The following is a 23484-nucleotide window of genomic DNA, read 5'->3' on the forward strand; positions in this document are numbered from 1 at the left end:
GGGTAGACAGGATTGTGATCCTGGTGGTGCTGCATTGCCCCTCCAGTGCCGAAGGATGGTCCGGGACTGGACTTAACGGAGCCTTCCTACGAGGTGGAGTCGACACTGCCGCCCATGGAGCAGTGGCAGAGGAGTGGCCAGACTCAGGTCGCACTCCACTGTGCTCCCCATGTTTGATTCTCTTCACAGTTGGGGAACATCCCCTCTTGGCCACTTGCATCTTATGCTTTTTCTTCGGCACTGGTGAAGAAGAATGGTGCTGAGACACTCTCACGGCAGGAGGTGCACTCCATACTGATGTAGAGGTACTGGGTGCTGAGTTGGACTGGCTTGGCTCCAATGAGGGACGGACTGCTGCCTCCATCAGGAGGAACTTCAGCCTGGCCTCTCTTTCCTTCTTTGTATGGGGCCTGAAGTCCTGACAGATCTGGCAGGGGTTCCTAATATGAGTTCTCTCCCAGGCACTTCAGACAACTGGAGTGCGGGTCACTCACAGGCCTGGGTTTGCTGCAGGAGGCACAGGGCTTGAAATCTGGAGATCAAGGCATGCCCCAGCACTGGGGGCAGATGAAACTCTGCTAATAGGGTGAGAAAATGTCAACTAACTATATACAACTAAACTACAACAGTCCAAACTGAGAAAATAAAGAACTGAGATAGAGAAACAAAGGAAAAGGACTAAAGTAAGACCACTGAATAAGGTTTGCCAAAGCAGGAGCTGCTGTTCCAGTGACTGTCATGAGCGGTAGGAAGGAAGTGAGAGGGTTTGGAGCTGGCCAGGCCCCTTATACCAGCACATGAGCACAAGGCACCAAGTGGCACTGGAGCCAGCCTGACAGATAGCACTGAGGGAAAAAATCTCTGACGACTGGGCATACAGTGCACGCACACCTAACATGGAATAGATATGAGCGAGCATTCAAAGATCATTTTGTGTCACTGAGAACAAACATCCAGAAAGAGCTGAGACACATTCTACCTGCTGATTAGATATCTTCATTTACATTGATCAAAGCATATCTAATTGTTTTTTCCTAACATACTAGAAATACATATTTTCACAACAGAATAGTAGTATCAGATAGCATTTTGTTGTGAAAAAAATCAATGACATTTATTTTGAATATATAAATTTTCTGCAAACACTCAAAACTAGAATTATTCAAGCTGGCAGTGTGCAACTAATTTGGAAACAAACTTAAATAGCAGCTGTTGGAAGGCTTCAATTACATTAAGGCTGTAAGATACTGATAAGTGAGGGGAATTTCTAACTAGAGGGCATGTCTCCTGTAGTTTATGCAGAACATTCCTGCCTTAATATTACATCATGCTATGACAATTTTACATATGTATTACATAGACAGTCAGAGACCATGGTAACTTATTAATTTTTATGGGCAGCATGGAAAGCTATGAGAACTATTAACACAACGGTTATCTAGCATGGGAAATGCTGAGGGAAAAACAAGCACATTGATTAAGCAGCTAAAATATTCTGCTTTTCATCTGCTACCTCTGAAAGATCCCCATTTTTAACATGAATTCTTGCCATGCTGTCTAGCCATGTCTTCCTGAGTTCAGGTGTGCTGGCATAAGACTTTGCCAAACTGTACTGGAGATCCACAAGCATTTCTGGATCATTCTCGTGCTCCTTCATTTGAGCTGTAGCCATTAAGACTGTACGAATCCGCTTTGTCAAATCCTTTACGTCAGAAGAGAATGTAGTATGCTAAAATAAATTTTAAAAAAGTTTAAGAATTGTGTATTTTTTATTCCTTTCATAATCCAAGAGATAGAATATTAGACTTTAAGGAACTATTTTCAAACAAACTCTCTGGAAGCCTTTATGCAGTATGAAAAAGTCAGTACTAACCTTAATAAGTCTGTCATTGTTGGCACAGTTGTTAATTATGGAAAGAGATTGCTGAAATCTAGTTCCTCCAATTCCAACGACATCAGCAATCAGCTGACTTACTGAAATAACCACCTTGACAAGAAAAAAAAAAATCTAGTAAATGTATGTTTACATCCTGCAAGTATCCCTAAAAGATTTTTAGTTCAGAAGGTAGGTATGTGTTCTTTTTAATTGACAATTTTTTCTAATATGATGTAACTTAACAGTAAAATGTCAAAAGCTTACAATTAATGACAAATAGACAATTTGAACTTACTGCAAACATGTCTTCTCATAAAGGAAAGTTACTTACTGTATCGTAATTGCAGTTCTTCGAGATATGTGGTCCCTATCTGTATTCTACTGTGCGTATGCATGTGTTCCATGAGCCAGGAGTTGGAGAATTCTTGCAAGCAGTTTTTGCTGGATGGTACCTAACTCCCTGGTCTCCAAACCGAGGGTATAAGGGGCAGGGTGGACCAACTGCCTTTCCAGTTCCTTCTCTATTTTGAATCCAGATGTGATCCAAAGCAGAGGGGAAGGAGAGTGGCTAGTGGGATACAGATAGAGACCACATGTTTCAAAGAACTCGTTACAATAAGGTAAGCAACTTTTCTTTCTTCTTCAAGTGTTGGTCCTGTGTGTATTCTACTGTTGCTGACTGACAAGCAGTACTCAGAGGAAGAGAGTGCAAAGATGCAGGTGGCACACTGCTTGTAGAACCACTGTTCTAAAGAAAGTGTCAACAGAGGAGTCTTAGATCAAGGTGTAATATCTTGTCAATGTGTGGATGGAACTCCATGAAGCTGCCCTGCAAATCTCAAGGAGGGGCACTTCCTGAAGCAATGCTACTGAGTCTGTTTGTGCCCTCATAGAGTGAGTCCTTGCCCATGTGAGGGAGGAAGTTGTTAACTGATAACAGAGTAGGATACAGCCAGAGATCCACATAGAGATTTTATGAGAGGATACAGCTTGTCCTCAAACTCATTCTGCTATGGCAATGAACAGTCCAGGTGACTTTCTGATCAGTTTCATTCTAAGCAGATAAAATGCCAATGCTCGTCACATATTGAGGGAATAAAGTCTTCTCTCCTTGCTATAGGCATAGGGGTTCAGGAAGAACACAGGTTAGTGCATTGACTGGTTTACATGAATTTCTAAACAATCCTAGGAGTGAATTTTGGGTGTAGCCAGAGTGAGACTTTATCCTCATGGAATACTGTGTTTGGTGGATTGGCCAACAGGGTCCCAAGTTCACCTATCTTTCTGGCCATAGTGATGTCAGTCAGGAAGGTGACCTTCACTGACAGGTGAGATATGGAACATGTAGTTAGTAGTTCAAAGGGTGACTTAGGTGGTGCCCGGTGAGCGAACAAGAAGTCTGCTCCTTTAGTCGGGACAAAATATTGCTTTCCTGCCCTCTTGGGGATAAGGACACAGGTAAGCAGAGTGTGCCATATAGCTTTTGTCCATTCTAGTATGCCTTCATTTACCTGGAGTGTAATCTGACTGGATCCTGTAGGCTGTAGGATATCCAGACGCTTATGTTGAAAATCCTGGACCTCCTTTAAGGAGATTTGGAGCGCTTCTGCTACTCTTGTAACCGGTCTTGAGATTGTCTATGACTGTTTGGGGGAAACAGTGAGGCTGGAGCAACCACTTCATTTGGTGAGGAGGATGATACTCCTGTCAGTACCAGTGGTACCAGCTGATCTCGTTAGTCTTTCTCCTCCTTCCATGGGATCAATGGAAAGTTCTGGTTGACACCTTGGAGAAGAGGGATGGTAAAATTCCCTGTTGGATTGCACAGATTCCAGGTACCATGCATAAGGGTCCCATGGACCCCAGTAAAGCCAGTATGAGGGGTCAAAAGTCCCTCTCTCTCTCAGCATTGGGTACACCAGTCCCAAGGAGGAGGTCCCTGTTAGTTTGGCCGAGGCTGGTTCAAGGAGGCTCTCAATCTTCTGTCTGGGCTGATCTCTTTAGGTGGAGGTGAAGCTGGTTCCCCCAGTACATCCAACTCTCCAGACAATGAAAAGGTTGGATCCGGCTCCATTGATGATGCTGTTGGGGAAACCATGACTAGTGGATGGGATAGGAGAGAGACTTCTTCCAGAGTCACTGATTCCCAATGGTGGTAGAATCTCCCTGGTTAGGACTGATGCTGATAACAAGGGAGTCTGTGAGGATGAAAATATCTTCCGAAGTGGTATAACTCATTGGTCCCTTTGGAGGTTGTCTCGTGTCACTCTGTACCATCAGAGTAGGTGTAAAGGGCAGTTCCTTACGGGGCTGTGATGGTACTGTCGATGAATGAGTTTCTGACAGTACCAGTTTTTGACAGTACCAGTGGTTCCTGGTCCTTCAGATCCCAGTGTTTTGTTTGAGTTGGTACCCACAGTCAGTGTCAAAGTTGATACGGAGGTTGATACTGAATGAATCTTTCTTGTATGTGCCTTTTGATCATGCCCAGGAGGCTTAGGAGGGGGCCTAAATCCTTGTGGCCTGGGTCTGAAGGCTCACCAACTTGGGTGGGGCTGGGGAGGAATCTTTCCTCTTAAAAGGTATAGGAAGGGATCTGCTTTTATGTTTGTAAGAGTGCCCTTTACTCTCATGAGAGGTCCCAATGAATGACCTTTCCCTCTGCTTCTGTCTGCTCTGGAGTCTGACACAGTGCTAGTGGCTGTGCTCCTTGATGACCCTGGCTGATATAGAAAAGGGTCTCCCAAGTTTGGGTCTGACTGAGGCCTCATTGTGCACTCTGTAAGGTGTTTCCAAAGCCAAAATTCTTGCATCTGCCGTATTCAGCTGGGGAAAGAGTGGCAGAAAGAGTTTGCACTTAGTGGAAACATGAGTTTCTCTGAAGCAGTGGTTGTTCCAGACTGAAAAGAAGCAGGGGCAAGAGAGAGTTTTTGAAGCCTGGTATCCTGGTCATAATCTAAGTCCTGTGCTGGGAGACCAGGAGTTTCGCTAGGGTAGGGATTTTAAGACTATCTAACCGGGGAACTATAAAAAATAACAATAAAAATCTAAGAATAATATGTAATTTTGAATAATTACAGGAAGCAGAGAAAAGATCAGTTTTGGGCACTGGCGGATTCCAACTCAGGCCATATGGCAGTAAGAAGAAACTGGAGAGGGCGTTGGTGCAGAGCATATGAGTAAGGGGGCAGATGTGGAGCAGCAGACACTGCTTGTAAGAATTCTCTGGACTCAGGTACATGGAGTGCATGCGTACCCACAGTAGAATACATATAGTGACCAGCATTCAAAGAGCAACAGTAGAATCCTCTGGTCTGGAAACAGACCCACATAGGCCAGAGAAGCAGCAGAAACTCTCAGTTCCTTGGTCCCTACCTACATAAGCCCCAGAACTGTATCACAGTCCCCGTCTGCTGCTTCTCTGCCACCCCACACAGATTCTACAAGCAGCTCTGCTTTGCTGATACCTTTGGGTGTTGGTGGCAGCCCTCCTTCCCTCCATCTTATAACCCAACAGTCAGCCTCGAGACAGAGGATTCTACTGTATATAAGTGTGATGTTGTCTGATTAAAATATGACCATGTAGATCATTGTTGCTACCCATGTTATATAATTGCAACAAATCTTGTACAAAGTGTGTCAAGTAAGGTGTCTATGGAAATGTTTTGACTTGCTGAATATGATTATGCTATTTGTATGCATGTATCATTTTTGTATCTAAAGTTATGAATATTAACTATATACCTGTATTTCAAATGTTTGCTCATGTGGTAACATCCACAAGGTAGTTAGCCTGCACACCTTGAGGGGACTATTCAAGTTAAAAGGCTCATTGAGAAACACTTAACTCACAATGGACCATAGGAGACGCCTATCTACACTGAATGGATTTTCCTGTGATGGCCTCTACTATGATCAACAAAATCATGCATGGACATGTGACTTGCCCATGTGATTCAAAACTCCATCTTGTTACCTGTAATTTTCCACAGTGAGAACAATGGGAAGAAGCTCTAAAAGGCCCTGGAAACATTTCCCTTTTGCCTCTTTCCTGCTCGAACCTCTGGACTATGGACTTACACTAATGGGAGCATTCTAACCAAGGGACTGGTGACCTTTCAATGATTTGGAAGCAACCAGAGACTAGACTTAAGCCTGCAGTTTATTCCACCACTGCTACAAACCTGAACCAAGAACTTTGCAATTATTGTATGTATTTGATTCCTTTAGCCAATTTTAACTCTCACCTTTCTTTCTTTCTCTCTTTTTATAAATAAACCATTAGATTTTAGATACTAAAGGATTGGCAACAGCGTGATTATTGGGTAAGATTTGAGTTATATATTGACCTAGGTATGTGGTTGGTCCTTTGGGATCAGAAGAACCCTTTTGTTTGATGAAATTGGTTTTAAATAACCACTCATTTTTAAGTCTAGTGTCTGGGTGCTGAATCCAGGACTGGAATGCCTAAGGAGACTGCTTTTCTGACTTCTTGTTAGCCAGTGTGGTAAAACAGAAGTTTACTTTTTTTGATGATTTGGTATATCTTTTTTCCGCAGTTTTGGGGTGTGTCTCCTCTATTTCTCAGCAGTTTGTCCTGAATTTGGTATTCTCAGTTGTGATCCACGGAGGCACGGTTACAACAATTTGTTGTAAACCCTTTGCAGAGTTTAGTTAACCCAGCAATTTACATACCATGTATAAAACAAAACATTTGCTACCCAGAAATAAAGTATGACATGACATTTTCTAGCAACAACAATTAGACAGCCCAGTGTTTTACTGCTATTTTACTACATAAGCAGATTTGCATTACTACCTTTACATCAAATTATTTGGTTGTAAGCTGGAACTTTTCTGCAAGATTTTTGCCTCACAAAGGTGATAGAAGAATTGTGTGACATGCATACACTATATTCACATGAGATGAACCTGTATGTTAATAACTGCAACAACCCCAGAACTTAGGTCACCCAAGCAGAGAAGCGGGTTCTTTTAATACTGTTTCAAAGCTCTTAGTTTGGAGGACTGACGGGGAAGAGAAGAGAAAAAGAAGGGGAGACCTAGGAAGAAGACAGGTTGATTATGCTTTGGGCCTGTCAGCCTTCAGATATAAATTAATCAGACTAAGTTATTTTAACATTGTGACACTGCAGCCTATATTCTTCATAGCTGTATGATTATAATGTAATTATGATACATTTTGTACAAGATGGGTCAGTGAGGTGAGGTCACTGGAAAAGTTATGATTTGCTAAATATGATTATCCTATTTGTGTGCATGTATCATTTTTGTAACTGAAGTTATAAATATTGACTATGTATCTGTATTCCAAATGTGCTTACTCTGAGTAACATCCACAGCTAGCCTTTCAGGTACAACAATGAAGAAGCTAGACAGGGCAGAAGGCCCATCAGTAAAGACAACGGACTATCAAAGGGCTCAGCCTTCCTTTAAACGTCCCAGTTGGCCTGTAAGTAATGGCCACTATGACTCAGCAAGGGCACCTGACCAGACCACATGATACTGAACTCCATTTTGGGTACCTGTATTTTTCCACAAACTGGGCTGGGAACTGAATTTGGAACAAAGGGTTCCCGCCATGTGGTAAAGCTATATAAGGTGGAGTGTGACACCATCTGGGGGACTCATTCCCCACATAAGAGAACTCCCGGAAACATCTGAAGAACAAAGACTGAACTGGGGAAAGTGTGGTCCCAGGCTAAAGGGATTTCTAGCCTGTGTATGGAAACCTGGTGGACTGCTTGTATCATCAGCAAGGCTGAGAAATTGCTAATTTGTATCCAATCTATCTAGTATTTCAGGCTAAGTTTGCGGTTTTGTTTATTTGCTAGGTAATCTGCTTTGATCTGTTTGTATCACTTAAAATCTATCTTTTTGCAGTTAATAAACTTGTTTTTTGCTTTACCTAAACCAGTATGCCTTTGAGTGAAGTGTCTAGAGAAAAAAATCTCAGCTTAGTTAACACAAACTTTTTGCATATTCCTCTCCACATCGAGGGAGGGGGCAAACTAAGTAATAAATCCATACTGGTCAGAGTTTTGACCAGGGCAAGATGGTATAGCTCTGGGGACTTAGTCTGGGGAGCTGGGGATTATCTTGGCTGTAGCCTCTCTATTGTTGGTTCATGCAGTGGCTGTAACTGCAGCTGTGTGTGTCCCTGCCTGTGTGAATGCTGGTGGCAGTGTAGGACTGGGAGTAGTCTACAACTAGCTTGTCACAGCAGCACAGTGTGAGAGGGAGCCCAGGTTGGTGAATCAAAGGGCTCGGTGGTACACCAGTTCCAGGTAGCACCCCAGGGTGACAACCCGTCACAAATATGATCTTTTAAAGCTGTTTTAGCAATTAGAAAAAAAAACATATAGAGCTGCTTTATCACTAATATCTCTTCTTGCCTGGCCTACATAACTCCTTCCCCTGCACCCCCCCCCCATAATGGTATAAACAACTCAATATTAGTTCAAAAACAGTTCATCGTATTAATTAGTAATGCACATAATTTATATTTCATAGTTTTTCAACTGCCCTCCCAGACAGATATAGTCAATTGTGGGTCAGTTTTAAAAATATACGATACAACCCAAAGATTTTACACATGAAAAGAGAATATAGCTTATTATACAACGATTTTTAAGCTTAGAAGAGCAACAGATCTTAAAGCCATGAAAGCCAATGATAAGTAAATAATTATACTAACTTGCAGATGTGTTCTTACAAAAGACTTCTTCCCCGTGTAATCAAAGTTATTTCTCATTAAGAAATACAGCAGTTGTGAAGCTTCAGTACGAATTGAGCTCAGTTTGGAATTACAGCATTTCAAAATTTCATAACACAATGCAGCACACATGTCAGCTCTACCTTCATAAAATGCAGAAGGAAACTGAGGAAAGAATGAATCAGAGAAAAATCATGTCAAGGCTATCAGTAAATAAACAAATGTTAAGAGAAAACAATTCCAACATCCCGAGGACAATGCAGCCATCAAACAATAAATTATAGATTCATAAAGAAAAAAATAATGCTAGTCACACTTCACGACTTTTTGATAGAAGTCAGTGGATAAAAGGAATGCAGAAAAAATAATATATGGATTTTTAGTCAAGTATGATATAGTGTCATAAAATGGTACTTGAAAAAGTATTTCAAATTGATTGGATATTAACAGTTACATAAAATAAAAGTAGCAACCAGAGCCATAACAAAAGATAAACAATAAAACAAATGTACTGCATTCGTTCTAGGGCAAAACGGTGTGTAAGATCAGTTGCGGAATCATGATCTGCAATGCTACAGTTTTTTTCCTTTTAAATCCAATTTCAATTTGAGAAATAAGATATTATATTACTTGTATAACTGGATACAAATCACTGTGGTAACTATAAAAAAAGACAAATAATTGAAGATTAACATTTTTATTTTAGAAAGACTTACCTTAAAAATTAGTGCCCTTAAAGCAGTGAAGACAGTTTTCAGTGCTGTTTCAGACTGGTTTTTTCGAAGGAAGCAGAGGTACACATCAAAAACCTTTTTCATCAGTGGATTATGTCCATGATCCGTCAGTAGCTGGTTCTTAAAATTGATATTGACAATTTAGTGTTTTCTTTAAATATTTATGCTCTATCAAGAATGCATATAAATTGTGCAAAAAAAAATATCTTAGCTTCAGCTACGTCTCAAGGATGCTATTCAAAAAACTTTCACATATAGTACTACTGAAGCATATTAAAAACTACAAGCAAATCTAAACAGTTAATATTCCAATACCTTTAGTAATCTTAATCTGTAGCCAAAGTGATGGATCCATGACAAAATTATAACATGATAGTACGCATATGTTACTGGGGTCTTAAATACTTAATTAGTAACTCAGATATGAAGAGGGTGGGCGCAAAAACATGACAGAAACCAACCAACCAAAACTAATAAGGCCTTTACTGCAGTGTTTCTTTATCAGTCCCATAAAACCCTTAAAGGACAGCTATGTCAAAAGGCGAACTAGACAGTGGGCTTTCTGCAATGGGTTTGGAGAGGGAAAAGGTGGGGGAGGAAGAAAAGGACCCTATGGAGTACCCTGCTTACTCTTGCCCTCAGAGGGTGTAAAAATAAACTAAGAACATGCATCATTTAAACGGATCTGGTTACTAGCAATTTTCTATTTTTGAGTTTAAAACATTTAAGGTCCAGTTCTATAGTCCATCAGGCAAAACTCATGCTGACTTCAGTGGAAGTTACTAGAGACAAATTGCAGGACTGAGTACAATTGGTTGAGTTCAAAGCATACTGTTAATACTAGCAAATGAGACTTTATTAAACAGTAAAGGTTATTAGCTATTGTATGGCATGATTATGAATTACCTGCCTTGTACAGTTTTAATACAGATGATGTTAGTAGTATAGCTCAATATAAGAACTCTTTTTTTAGTAATTTTCTAGAGAATAATTATTTAAAATGCCAAAAATCAAATAATCTATCAAAACTGTGTTAAGGACAAACCTTAAATGTCATTGTGAATAAAGATAAAGTATCCAGAGTGGTAAGGGAAACTTCAGTGGCAATGTTTGCTTCAAGTAAGGATTGGTGAAGAACATCTGCATCTGAATGGCCATAGCCTGTAGAAATTTCAAATGAAGTGCTGCTTTATATTTATGATACATAATTAAACAAAAATTATTTTAAAACTAATGCTGCTAAATCATGTAGCCAAAAATTATAAAAGATTGTCTGCATTAGAAGAAGTTTAAGAAGAATAAGGACTTTGAAAGATGTTTACATTAAACAGTTGAGTAATATTTTATACATACATAGTTTTTTTCACACTTTTCCAACCACGAGACAATTATATATGTGTACAATATTTGGTATTCAAATAATTTAATTAAGATAACAACACAGTGAAGTGTAAAGGTAAAGTCTTAAAATAGCAGCATTAAACATATTTAAAATAATGGATTTAAATAACTGGTAATACTATGTTAATATATTCAAAAACAAAAAGTACATGGATAGATGGAATTAAGGTGGAGAACAAATATCAGTAATTTAGGGTAAAACTAAGAATATTGCAATTATCCCAAGAATTATAAACCCTGAAAATTCAGAGTTAAGGTTAAATGTAAAAGAAATACAAACATGTTGAAGCATCAAAATGCAGAACAGGGCATCGAAATAACCCCTACTGTGCCCTGTTGTGACACCATGCAATAACCATATTTTTATGATTCCGGATATGATTTTGTCACAATAAAATTATGAATAACTGTGGGAAAAAAAATAATTTCACGCTATAGTCAGGGTAACCTTGTGGCCCTGCTGCTACACAATAACAATTTGTTAGTTCACTTTGTTCTAGTCCTCTTTGAAATGGGACTAGATTAACACAAACTGTTAATGTGTGGCATCTGGGTCCTTGTAAATGGCAAAATTTCAGGGTTACTGTGACATAATCTTATCCGTATGATAAACACAATTTAATGCTTGTGTCTCAGATTAACTGATTTTTAAAAGGCACATTAGATTCCAACATCACCCACTGGTGTCACTGTAGGTAAGATTTATGGTTGTTTGGGTCTCCTACCTGTTTTAACTTTCAGGGTCGGATTCACATGCATGTTCTGGCTGCGTTTAGCCAATATGGAGCAGCACAAAGCAGCCAGAGCATACTGACCTGTTAAACTAGATTTACAGATGCTTTGCATCATGAAAGCAGCAGAAAGCAGAGTATACACTTGTTTGTCCTTCCCACCTTCCCTCAAAATTTATTTGGATTCAGAGAAAGTGCTGTAATTTTAAGAAAGATATATTACATTCTGCAGACATAAAGAAGTTGAATTTCAATTTTATGTGCAAACTCAACTGAACCTCAACTATGGGGGCTACACAGTAACCAGATTTTAAAATATGTCAAAGCTAAACTGGCTGTTGACAGTTACACTGGTTTTTCCATATTGCAATATACCTACGTAAAATCTGATTAAATCCAATGAGGGTAATAATGAGTAACACTGCTGTGACAGGTCAGGGTTTCAATCTGCCTACACATTGTTAGATTGTGAACCACAGAGGTGGTTCACTACTCTGGGTCGGCAACTCCTATCAGGTCTGACAAATTCACTACCCCTAACACAGTTGCTGTCACAGTGTTTATGTATAAAGAATGTTGTGTGAGGTATCAAATGAAAGCTGGTGACACACTGGTCAACATCATTTTGAAATGCATGCATTAATGATATATGAGGAATTATGGACATTGATTGGTTAAAGACTTTTAAGCATAGTATCAAACACAAGGAGAAACAGGTTTTCTTCTAGACAGGAGGGAAGGTAATTATCTCATCACCTCTAATGTAAATCAAGCATTGTAAAAGCCAAAATACAATGGGAGCTGTATTTGCATGTAAGTGAACAGGAAAAGCCAGGTTGACTGAGGGATGTGAAATCAGTATGGGAGGACACCAGAGACTAAAACCACAGGGGGTAATCTTGTCTCAGGGCTCAAAACCATGAGTTTTGGGAAAATATAAAGAAGCAAAAAGACAATTTATTATCATTTCACTGAGGAACACTGGGGGGGGGGGGGGGGGGAGTGATTCGTGACTGTTATTGATCCTGGTTTTGACTGAAAACCAGTAAGGTGGGTGAAGTCATATCTTTTATTAGATCAACTTCTGCTGGAGAGAGAGACAAGGACCTGAAGAAGAGCACTGCGTAAGCTCAAAAACGCCATTCTCACCAACAGAAGATGGTCCAATAAAAGATATTACCTCACCCACCTTGTCTCTCTAATATCCTGGGATCAACACATGCACAAAAACAATGCATACTATTTTTACAGTAAAACAATGTAATATCATACAATTTTTTCTTCAGTCTTAGGAGGAATACATCATAACGGACCTCCCTCCAGTGGGTCTCATAAGGTTTAAGAGAGAGCTCTTTTTTTGTTCCTCCTTATCAGTAACATGGGAGGGAAATGCCATTAGGTTCTGATCCAACATGGCACTTAAGCACATGCTTGTAGTTAAATATGTTTCTACATACTTTGCTGAATTGCGGCCATACTCCTAAAAATCCTGGGTACTAATCCTACTAACAGAACATAGTGGGGGTTCATTGTATGTGCACCGCCTAAATTTATAGAGAGTATTTTCATAATATCCCTTTAAATTTAGGCTTTTGCAAGGAATATCCTTGGCATGGGTTTTTTTTGTTTTAAAGAAAAATTGATAAACTCTATAATCTGGAATTACTGGCTACATACACTGGAGTGCCTTTCCCACACATCTTCAATCTTGTAATTTAGTCCATGCATATCTCATTCACTGCAAACAGGACAAAACTGTACATTCATTATGCAGCTGAGCTAGCCACACATGCACAGACTCAGTGCTCCACCTTTTTTTTTTAAATGTAAGATATTCAAAATGGATTAGTTTTAAATACTTCAGTTCTAAAAGGAAATAGTTTCCCTTTGGAGAGAGATAATAGATTCGTCTTTATGTTGTCACTTCCTCTGAAACACAAATATATAAAAACCTGTTACTTACCTTACAGTAACTGGTGCTCTTTGTGATGTGTTGTCTGTATCCCCAGCATTGTAATCTTTTGACCAGCAGTGCCCACTGGCTCATGCCTGTGCCCTACCTGCCTTTGTCTCTCCAATTGTGAGGGCATAAAAGAGGCAGAGTGGGGCCAACTACCTCAATTCCTTTGTAATTGGTATCTGTGTCATTATGGACTCCATTTTGGGACTTCCACAGTTGGGAAGGAGGGCAGGTCGTGGAATACATTTAGAGAACACATCTTCAACAGCACCCCAGTTACTATATGATAAGTAATCATTTTTATTTCTTCTAATGATTGTCTATATACATTCTACTCTTGGTGACTCCCAGTTACCTCATGCCAGGAGGTGGATATTGGAGTCTTAGTGAAACGGTGATTGAAAAAAATGCTTTACCAAAGCAAGCACCAGCTCTAGAAGCCTCCACTATAGCATAGCATTTTGTGAAAATATGAATTGAACCCCAGATGGCAGTTCTACAAATTTCAGAAATAGGTCTATTTCTATAAGAAGCCACAGATGTAGCCTGAGCTGTAGTAGAAGTAACTTTTATCTGAATGGGGAATCCAGTTTAGCTATTTGATAGCAATCTGATACATACTATAATCCATTTGGATACTCTGTGGGAAGAAAATGCTTTCCCTTTTTTTTTTGGCATAAGCAATAAGCATTCTCAAGGAGACTCTAAATGATTTAGTTCTGTCTAAATAAAAAGACAATGGCTCTTCAAACACCTAAAGTGTGTAGTTTTCTTGTAGAATTATTGGTATGGGGTCTGGGAAAGAAAACAGGTAAATGAATGGTTTGACTAATATGAAAATCAGAAACTACTTTCGGGAGAAATCTAGATGAGGTCTTCTAAGGGATCTCTATGAAATATGGTGTATGGTGGATCAGGCATTAAGACTTGAATTTCTCCCATCCTAGGAGCAGAAGTAATGGCAATAAACATGAACATGTGACTAATGCTTCACATGGAGGGCCCATCAGAGCTGCTAATACCACATTAAGGTCCCATGACAAAGAGATCTGTCCTAATTGGAAGGAAAAACATGTACTTAACCCTTTAAAAATCTAGAAACTCTAGGGTCTGAAAATACTGGGTGATTTTGGATTTCTGGGTGATAGATGTAACTTCTTGGTGAACTTTTATAAAACTAATGAAAGTTCAATTGATTTTGGTGAAAGCACGTAATGCAAAAATGAAAGGATGTTAAAAAGGATGAGACATGGTGTTGCTGTATCCAAGAGGCAAATCTTTTTCATTTGGCATTATATGTAGATCTCGTAGAGTCCTTTCCACTATTAAAATATTTTGGACGTCCCCGAAGCAAGACTTTTCTTCATCAATTAAACAGCAAGCATCCAAGCAAGGTGCAGAGATTCTAGTTCTGGGTAAAGTATGTTCCCTTTTACTTGATGATAAGATAAGTTAAAGGAGGCAATGATATTGGAATCCAAACCAATAGTTTCTGCAGGTCTTTGAACCAAAAGTCTGAGCCATGCTGGTGCAATTACAATCAACGACGTTGCATCCTGCTTGAGTTTTCTGAATCTGAACATAAAGCTGTGGGACCATGATATTAAGAAGGCATCCGACAGAGACCTGAGACTCTGATCCCCTCCCGAAAACAAGATGCTACATTTCCTTTCTGCTTCAGCATCTCCCACAATTCTAGGCTATTCCCCTCCTGTCTGAAGTTTCTGGATGTGGTTCAAACTGAAGTATAGCCTGTGCCAGCCATGCCCCATTCTCCTGTTTGCCAGATGATTCATTCCAAAGCTGTGAAAAACTCTTGGAAAATGATTAGTAACAATAATTTCAGAGATAACTAATTAACTATGTACAATAGGCCACGGCCTACATGATAACTATCCAAATAAAATGCTGATCCTTGCCTGTGAAACATCCAAGGTGGGTAGAACTGTGGGAGATGCTGTTAGCAGAAAGGAAATTATCAGCTAAGAAATTTCCATTCTGCAGCCCAGCATCTCCCACAATTCTGGTATGTATGGGAAGTAGGAAGCCATGAATAGGAGAAGGAAGAGATAGAAAAGTGAACAAAAGAAACAGGGGGGACACCCCTCCCTCACTACCCTTTTTTGAACTGCTCAAATGGCCAGGTTATGTCCGGACCACTGCCTGCAGTACCTGCCTGCCAAAGGAGGCCTCTGCAGAGAAAGGAAGTCCAGCTTATAGTGTCTCATAGAGGCATTAGTTAATGAAAATGTGGCTACTCTGTAGTTCTGTGCACAGGAAGCGCTCACCCTTTTAGCCCGTGAGGTTGCCATGGATCTTGTAGAATGCCCCTTGATTGCTCCTGGAACAATTGTGCCAGATAGCTTGTACACCTCAGCAATGCATAGTCTGATTAATCTAGTAAGGAGCAGCTTGGATACGCTAAAGACTTTGGCAACTCAGGATGAAAGGAAATGAACAGGAAGCCAGATCTTGTGAATTCTGCACGCTTGACATAGGTCTTGAGTGCTCTTCTGACTTCTAGTGTGTCACTGCTTCTTGGTCAGGTGCTGTGGCCATAGGTGGAATGAAGGAAGTCATAGTCTCAAAGAGATGGGTGGCTATGGCTTTCAAATACCAGTGGTAGGTTCTACTTAGGGAAAGTTGGTCTGACTGCTGGTCTGGTCAGTCTGATTGCTCTGAGAAATCTGGATACCTGATGGTTCTGCCAAGGAATCGCAAGATCCTGTAAGTACCACACTACTTAGGGCTGATATCTGGCTTGCTATGGTGCTGGGCTGAAGGCCCTTATTCGCACCTTCTGGAAGGAAGTCCGGCGGGGGGGGGGGGGGGGGGGGGAGGGGGCAGAATTCCCAGAATCTGCACTGTGCTCTTGGAACCATGAACTGAACTTGGTCCATATGGAGTACATTTTTTAGTGTGGAAATTCTCTTAGATGACAGCAAAGTCCCGATCACTTTGGAAAATAGGCCGAGGGAGGCTAACTCTAACAATAGCCAGGCTGTCAGCTGAAGATGATGTAGCTCTGGGTAGAGGAACAGGTCTTGGAACAAAGATGTCTGGTCTCTTCAGAAGCTGCAACAATTATTCTAGCTTCAATTCTATCAGAACAGGTCAACATCAAGGAGCCCAAACATTTGTGAGATCAGAGTGAAGACTTTCTGCTTTAGTCGACTTTGCATCTTCTGAGCCAGTTTGTCTTTATGTTCAGCTCTCCTTTTGTGTGTATCATCTTTCGGAAAGGGTGAGTCTTGTCTGCCCATTCTATTGTCTCCATTGCTTCTGCACATAAAGCTACACTCCTTGTTCCCCCTTGGTTGTTTATGTATGCAACCATGGCTGCCTGGTTGGATCAAGACATGATTGCCCTCAAGGAAGACCTGGCATTCAGTGGAGGTAGTTTGACAGCTGTGAGCTCCAAAGGCTTCATGCTGTGGTTCCTTTCCCTGGAGCTTCAGATATCCTACATTGTTCTGGATTCCAGAAGTGATCCTTATCCTTTCAAACTCGTGTCTGTTGTGAGAACCTGCTGGCCTGGAAAGAATATGGAAAGACCCCTGTGGACATTCTGTAGGACTGTCCATCATCTTAGGGGATCCAGCACCTGGTTGGGAACAAGCACCTGGTCTTGTATTCGCTCCAGGGAATGGTCCCATATTTTCAGAAGAAAGGCTTGGAGATGCCTGATAGAAGACCTTACCCATGGGGAGACTCACGTAGTAAAACCAAACCACAGCGTTCTTATCAAGGATGTTCAAGACAGGAAGACCTCCAGAAAGCTGAGTCATTTTGAAGTCCTCAACAACATGTGTCATGGTATATGGCTGCCCACACTGACATAGTGGACTGTTTCTAAATCACCAGTGAAATTCCACTGCAGCACAAATTTAATATCCAGCACAAAACTGGTTCAGAAGGCTCCGCGGCCTTTGCGGTAAATGAAACCTGGGTTGATGTTGACTGGAGTCCGAAGCAAAGTAATTATTTGTCACATTCTCCGAGAACCATGAAGTTCGCCACGTGTCCTCTACCATATATCCCTCACCCGATAAACTTATTCACAACAAGCAATGACCATGTGGTGGATTAAACAAGTCTTTAATTAATGGGAGATGTGGCATATTACACAATTTTGTCACAAGCTTTGCTATGCTTTCCTCTCTATGAACACTGGGGGAAGCAATATTGCGGAGAACCAGTAACCATGGTAGAGGAGTATATAAAAGTGTATGGCTGATGATCAGAAGGCACAGTTTCCATTCTGCTGCTTCCTGAAGTCTGAGCCCCTTTTCCTGGAAGAGCTAGGGATCCTTGGGCTGATAGTCGAACAGGCACAATTTCCATTAGACTGCAGCCTGAGGCAGGGCTGCACAGCAAGGAGGAACAGGCTTCTCTGCATGCCCACACATGCTGCAGGACATGGGAGGGGTGGTGAGCATAGTATAGAACATTGTGATGGAGCCTCCGTGTATGAGATAAACTCCAGCAAATACTCCCTCAGAGGGAGAAGGCAAAGGAGAAGGGGTTTAACTCCTAATTTTCACCCCACTTGTTTATTAACAATAGTAATCACTGCCTTCTGAAGGACACACTTGCTTTTGTCATTTTAGGAACCGGAGACTCTGGGTTTTGCACGACTTACCCCAGAGTATCATGAGAATCACCTGATTCATGGTGTGAGGAAGGGAAGCTGTGTAGCAGTCCTGCTTCTCTCCCCAGATCCTAAAACCCGCTGTAGGACTTTTTGGGGGACCAGCAGCCCAGAAAGTATCTTATCTTTATGATCTTTTGTTGCCCCAGGACTTACCTCCTAGGTCAGCTGGATGAAATCCTCTTTGTCCTCAGAGCCTCTCCCTACTCTACTCGGTCTCTCCTGGTCAGGTTTTTCTGTGGTGAAGTCGCAGCTACTTGGGAGGGGTTGGGGCCCCAACGTGCTTAGCCAACTCAGAGCTCCAGGCCCCGGCAGAGATAGGGTAAGCTGGCTGGGTGCAGGCAATGCATTTTTTATGTTTTTCCAAACCTGAGAAAAGTGCCTCATATACAAAGCACCTTTTGGATTTTGCTGGTGCTTGTATGGCTCTTCTGCCACGTCTGAAAGGTGGAAGGGGACACTGCAGCAGAGGCTTCAGGCGGCTGGGACCACTACGCTGCTCAAATCCGGGACCAGGAAGAGGTGAGAAGGCTTGATAAATATAAACACTTTAACTGTTTGAAAAGAGGCTAAAAGTAAAAAAATCCAAAAGAAAAGGATAGGTGTGAAACAAACCGCCACTTTGCTGCTGTGAAGGCAGACGATCTGGCCGCAAGCAGAAGAAGGGGGTATCGCTAGCACAAGCTATGCTGCAACTCTGAACAGCTCCGGAAACTGAGGATGGGAAGGGAATAACCCATAGGCATACGAATTGTACAACATGCTGGGCTGCAGAAAGGACATACTTAGGAATCATCACCTATGTGTCTATATGATGGCTTTTTAGCTTGAAAATGGACTTCAGACAGCCTTACATACAGTGAAGATGAAGTCTGGCATGAGGACTGATGAATATACATGATGGCATGTGTCCCAGAACTCAAACATTATCTTCCTGATATCTGAGGATTGTTCAGTAATTAATTATGACGTGTCATTGTCTCCAATCTGGACTCATGTAAATAAGCTGATGCTGTGTGGAGTCCAGCAGAGCATCTATATATTCCATCTTTGATAATGGGATCAGTTGAGATTTTTCCTGGTTTTATTCTAAGCCCTAGATTGGTGAGTAGCTGGAGAATATAATGAATGTTCTCTCAGACTTGATGAGAGGAATCCTGAATCAGCCAATTATCATGGTAAGAATAAACTCAAATATTTTGCTTTCTTAGAAATGCTGCAACAACCCCTAGTTATTTTGTAAATATTCTTGGGGCTGTTGACCATCCAAATGAATTCTATACTGAAAATGTTGAGATCCCACTATAAAACTCTAGTATTTCCTGTGGGGGCTGGGGATGAATGGAAATACATATCCTGCAGGTTGAGAGCTGTGAACCAATCTTGTGCATCTAGGGAAGAAATTATTCAGACTGCAGTTACTGTGCTGAATTTTAATCTTCAAATGAATGTATTGAGTCTTCTGAGATTCAGAATAGCCCTCCAATCTTTTTTTCTTTTTTGGGAATTAGAAAGAAATGAGGATAAAAGCCCTTTCTCCTGAACTGGGAAGGAACCTCTTCTATGTGTCTGAAAGACAACAGAGAATGAATTTGTTATGGAATCTTCTTGTGAAAGGGGTCGGGGATGGTGGGTTGTGGGTAGGGATAGTCTGGAACTAAACAGAGTAATCAGTCAAGATAATTTCAACGACCGATTGGGTCTACTGAAATATTGTTTCAGGCTTCCCAAGAGTAAAGGTACTCCAAAAGGGGTAAGAATACTCATAACGGTTGGTTCGGAGCTCTTGACATGACCATCAGACTTGCTGCCTGTTGGCTGGCAACAGTTACGAATAAGTAGACAGAGGAAACACTGTTTCTTCTTAGCAGGGTCAGAAGACTTGCGTTAGGCATACTGAAAGGGTTCAGACAGCTGCCTTCAGTGAGACTGTATGTGTTGTTTTTTTTCCATCTGAGAAGGCAGACTCCCAACAATCTTAAAGTTTGTATTAGAGTCTTATAGGGTATGTAACATGTCATTTTAAAGCTCAATAGCTCTGACTCCTTCAGGGGTAAATCCTCATAGTGTTCTGAATTTCATGCAGGACACCGGCAGATTGTAGCCAAGACACTCATCTCATTGTTACATCACTAGACACACTGCTGTGTCTGCTGTGTATTGCAGCTTGTAATGTGGTTCTGAAAAATAACTGTCCCCCATTAATCAGAGATTGCAGTTATTTTCTGGACTCCTGTGGTACCATACCAAGGAACTCAGAGACCCTATTCCAGCAGAAGTCATCATATTTTGCAAGAAGAGCTTGATAATTTGAAATTCTCATTTGAAGACTAGCTGAGGAATAGCTCTTCCTTCCGAGTAAGTCCAGCTGCTTAAACTCCTTTTCCTTTGGTGTAAACATATGGTTTAGTTTAGTATGTTCATGAGCTGCTGTGATTACAAGAGAACCTGGTGCAGGATCCACAGAGAAGTAGTCAAACCCTGATAATGGGGCCTGGTATCTCTTCTCTTTCTTTTATGATATAGCAGGTATAGTGGCCAGTGTTTGCCACAAGAGCTGAGCTGGTTCCAGGAGTGTGTAGTTAATTGGCACTGCCAGTCTTTCTGATAGCAGTGTGTAATACGTCTAGAAGCTTGAGAGAATTTCACTTATCACTTCCACCTGGATCTCTAGAGTCTCTACTAACTCTTCAGAGGCTCCTGAGATGTCTTGTAGTTATCTGGTGGTGATGATGAAGACAGTCAGACAGACAAAGATGACGACAATACAGCAGGAGTGATGAGACTGTCCTTCCTCAGAAGTGTGGATTTGCTGTTCACTGAGAAACTTAAGGCTGGTGTTATGCATGAGATGTAGACGACTTAGCTGGAGAAGGTGATTTGTTCTAGAATGTGTAAACGTAAACTGAAGACAGCATGAAGCCCAATATGGCCATGAATATGGACCAGGTGCAAACTGTGTAGGAGACCAAGGTGATACCAGGATGAGTGTGTATCTCTGTGTTCCCTATGCTTACGATAATGAGCTTGAGCCCTAGTGTCTCTATCAGATGAAAAGTAGGCTGGAGAACGTGATGGGGAACCCTCTCTAATCCCATTTGAGGAAGATGAGGAAAAAGTAGTCCTCTCACATAGGGGGAGCTGACTTGATAGGAATCCACATGCTGGGATACCATTAAAAGCAACTAAATAGAGGCCTTAAAATTGAGAGACTCCTCAAAATGCAACACAGGAAAATTTCTAATAACGTTTTTTGTAATGTTTCACAAACAAAACTGGTCTTTGAAGGAAAAAGGCCTTTGAAAATGCATGTTTAAAGAAAATAAACATTGACAGAAACGGGTCATCATTTTTCCAAAACTTCCCTCCAACCCCACAAAATAGATCAAGAGGGTATGTTGATATACACATACTGAATATAATATTAAAATATAAAAATGAAGGATTGCTAAATGGTAAGATTAAAAGCTTTGATAGCTATATTTTAATGATTTATACCTAAGGATAGTGAATGAGTTTAGATGAGATAACATGTAGACCAAGACCTTGCTGGCATAAGTGTTATTTTGCCAATTCTTCTTTTACACAGAATTGCTGATCTGCTTAAAGTGATGTTATTTCTGACAGAACAAAGATAAAATGTTATGCTGGAAGTTTTGAAGTCAAAACACAGAAACACAAAAACAAGAAGACGACTTTTACTGGGAAAACCCAGGGACAGTGTACAAAACAACATAGAACCTGCATAGACAGCAAAGAAATACACAAGTTGGACAAACTGAAGCTTGCGCATGAGTAATATATGGGTTACGTAAAAAAACAAATGTGTGATGTGTTAAAAGCTGATTGGAGAAAGGTTAAGTAGTCTGGAATTTGGAAATGCATAGAAGACCTAAGTGAACAAGGCCCAAATTGGAGAAACACTGAACCAGAAGCCGAAGGGACGGGACTGAAGGACCACACCAGAAAAATCAGAGGAGATGAAGACCAGCATTGAAGGCCGAAGAGCTCCTTTACCTATTTTATCTCATCTGCTATTATTGTCTAGAATAAATATATATTCAGATCCTATAAGTGACAATAATTCTGTCTGAAATTGTATAATAAAGGCAAAAATTGAGTAAGCCTAAATTGGGCGGACTCGTGACACAGTTTCCCAGTACATCCCCCAACACCAGAATCCCTTAACACACTTGAAGAATCTCTCTATATTGATCCTTTAGTGATAAAAGGATTTTAACTGACTGTGCTAGCAATGGAAATTAAGGGAAATCTGAGACCAGCAAATCCCCTAGTACCGTAAATGTTGGTGCCTCTGTGGTTGGCACTGAAGGCTCCAGTTCACAAGTCTTCAGTGCTGAATGATGAGGTACAGAAAATGTTAGTACCAACAAGGGTGGTGTTGAGACTACCTGCAGTATGAACAGTGCTGAGATTCTTAAGGCTTGCCTTGTTCGCGGCAAGCTGGTGTGTGAAGAGGACTAGATCAAAACGCACTAACTGCTAATGCACATTAGCAAGGTCCACATGGTTAGTTAGTCCACAACAGGCTGGTATGGGTTCGATTCACACACCTGTTTTCCGCAAACTGTTTCTGTAGACAAGCCCTTAGTGACAGTACTGTCGTCTCTGTATGGCTGCTTACAGGAAGCTGCTCTTTCAACAGTACCAAATCATGTGTACTGGACAGTTTTAGGGCAACAGAGGGATCATATTTATGGTTAAGCTACCCTTAGTGGTAACTTTCTGAGGAACGCCCCACAATGCCAACTGGCAAGGGGGATACAAAAATATCCTGATCCTCCAAAGAATATCAAGTGAGGTATTAAATGAAAGTTGGGGTCACACTGGTCATTAATATTGTTGTGAAATTTTTATATATACACACACAATAGGAGTTATGTATGTATGTGTGCTAAAAATACGTTCCTAAAATCTGTATTAAGGCAGAGTTGACAAAAAGGTTTCTGCCAGACTAAGGCTGTTTATTCACCCATCCCCCTTGGTCCACATGTAAATTAAACATTGTAAGTTAACATAATGGAGAGGCATTTACATACAAAGTTGGGAGGGGATGTGAAGTCAGCAGGAAGTCAGCATACCACAGAATATACTACAGGAGGTCATCCTGACTCTGAGGTACAAACAATGAACTTTGAGGAATATAAAAGACAACCCTTTATCCTGCACCTGGGAAATAATCCAGCAGTGCAATTACGCTCATGAAAATGGGATCTCAACCAGGCTTCTTCGAAACGCTGCAAAGAACATTTGGGTGAGAAACTTATTTAGATTGGAGGTAAGCCTGCTAAGTTTAGTCACTAGGAATAGTGTTATGATTTTGTGTTATATGTAACCCTTCTGTTTCCATTATCCTAACTCACTACCTCTTAAA

At 40.8% G+C, this 23484-nt stretch overlaps 1 protein-coding gene across 22 annotated transcripts in view; it reads right to left on the reverse strand.

Moving 5' to 3' along the window:
* The window catches only part of DOCK9 (dedicator of cytokinesis 9), a 322440-nt gene that overhangs the window by 45935 nt on the left and 253021 nt on the right, over window positions 1-23484 (reverse strand). For all 22 annotated transcript variants that reach the window (XM_037896327.2, XM_037896254.2, XM_037896349.2 and 19 more), the window contains 5 exons: window positions 10392-10507; window positions 9329-9466; window positions 8595-8777; window positions 1874-1987; window positions 1514-1729 (listed from right to left, as the gene is read on the reverse strand). In XM_037896327.2, the coding sequence (XP_037752255.1) occupies window positions 1514-1729; window positions 1874-1987; window positions 8595-8777; window positions 9329-9466; window positions 10392-10507 (767 nt within the window). The remainder of the gene's footprint in view (window positions 1-1513; window positions 1730-1873; window positions 1988-8594; window positions 8778-9328; window positions 9467-10391; window positions 10508-23484) is intronic.

Source organism: Chelonia mydas, chromosome 1, assembly GCF_015237465.2.
Source record: "Chelonia mydas isolate rCheMyd1 chromosome 1, rCheMyd1.pri.v2, whole genome shotgun sequence".
NCBI lineage: Eukaryota > Metazoa > Chordata > Testudines > Cheloniidae > Chelonia > Chelonia mydas.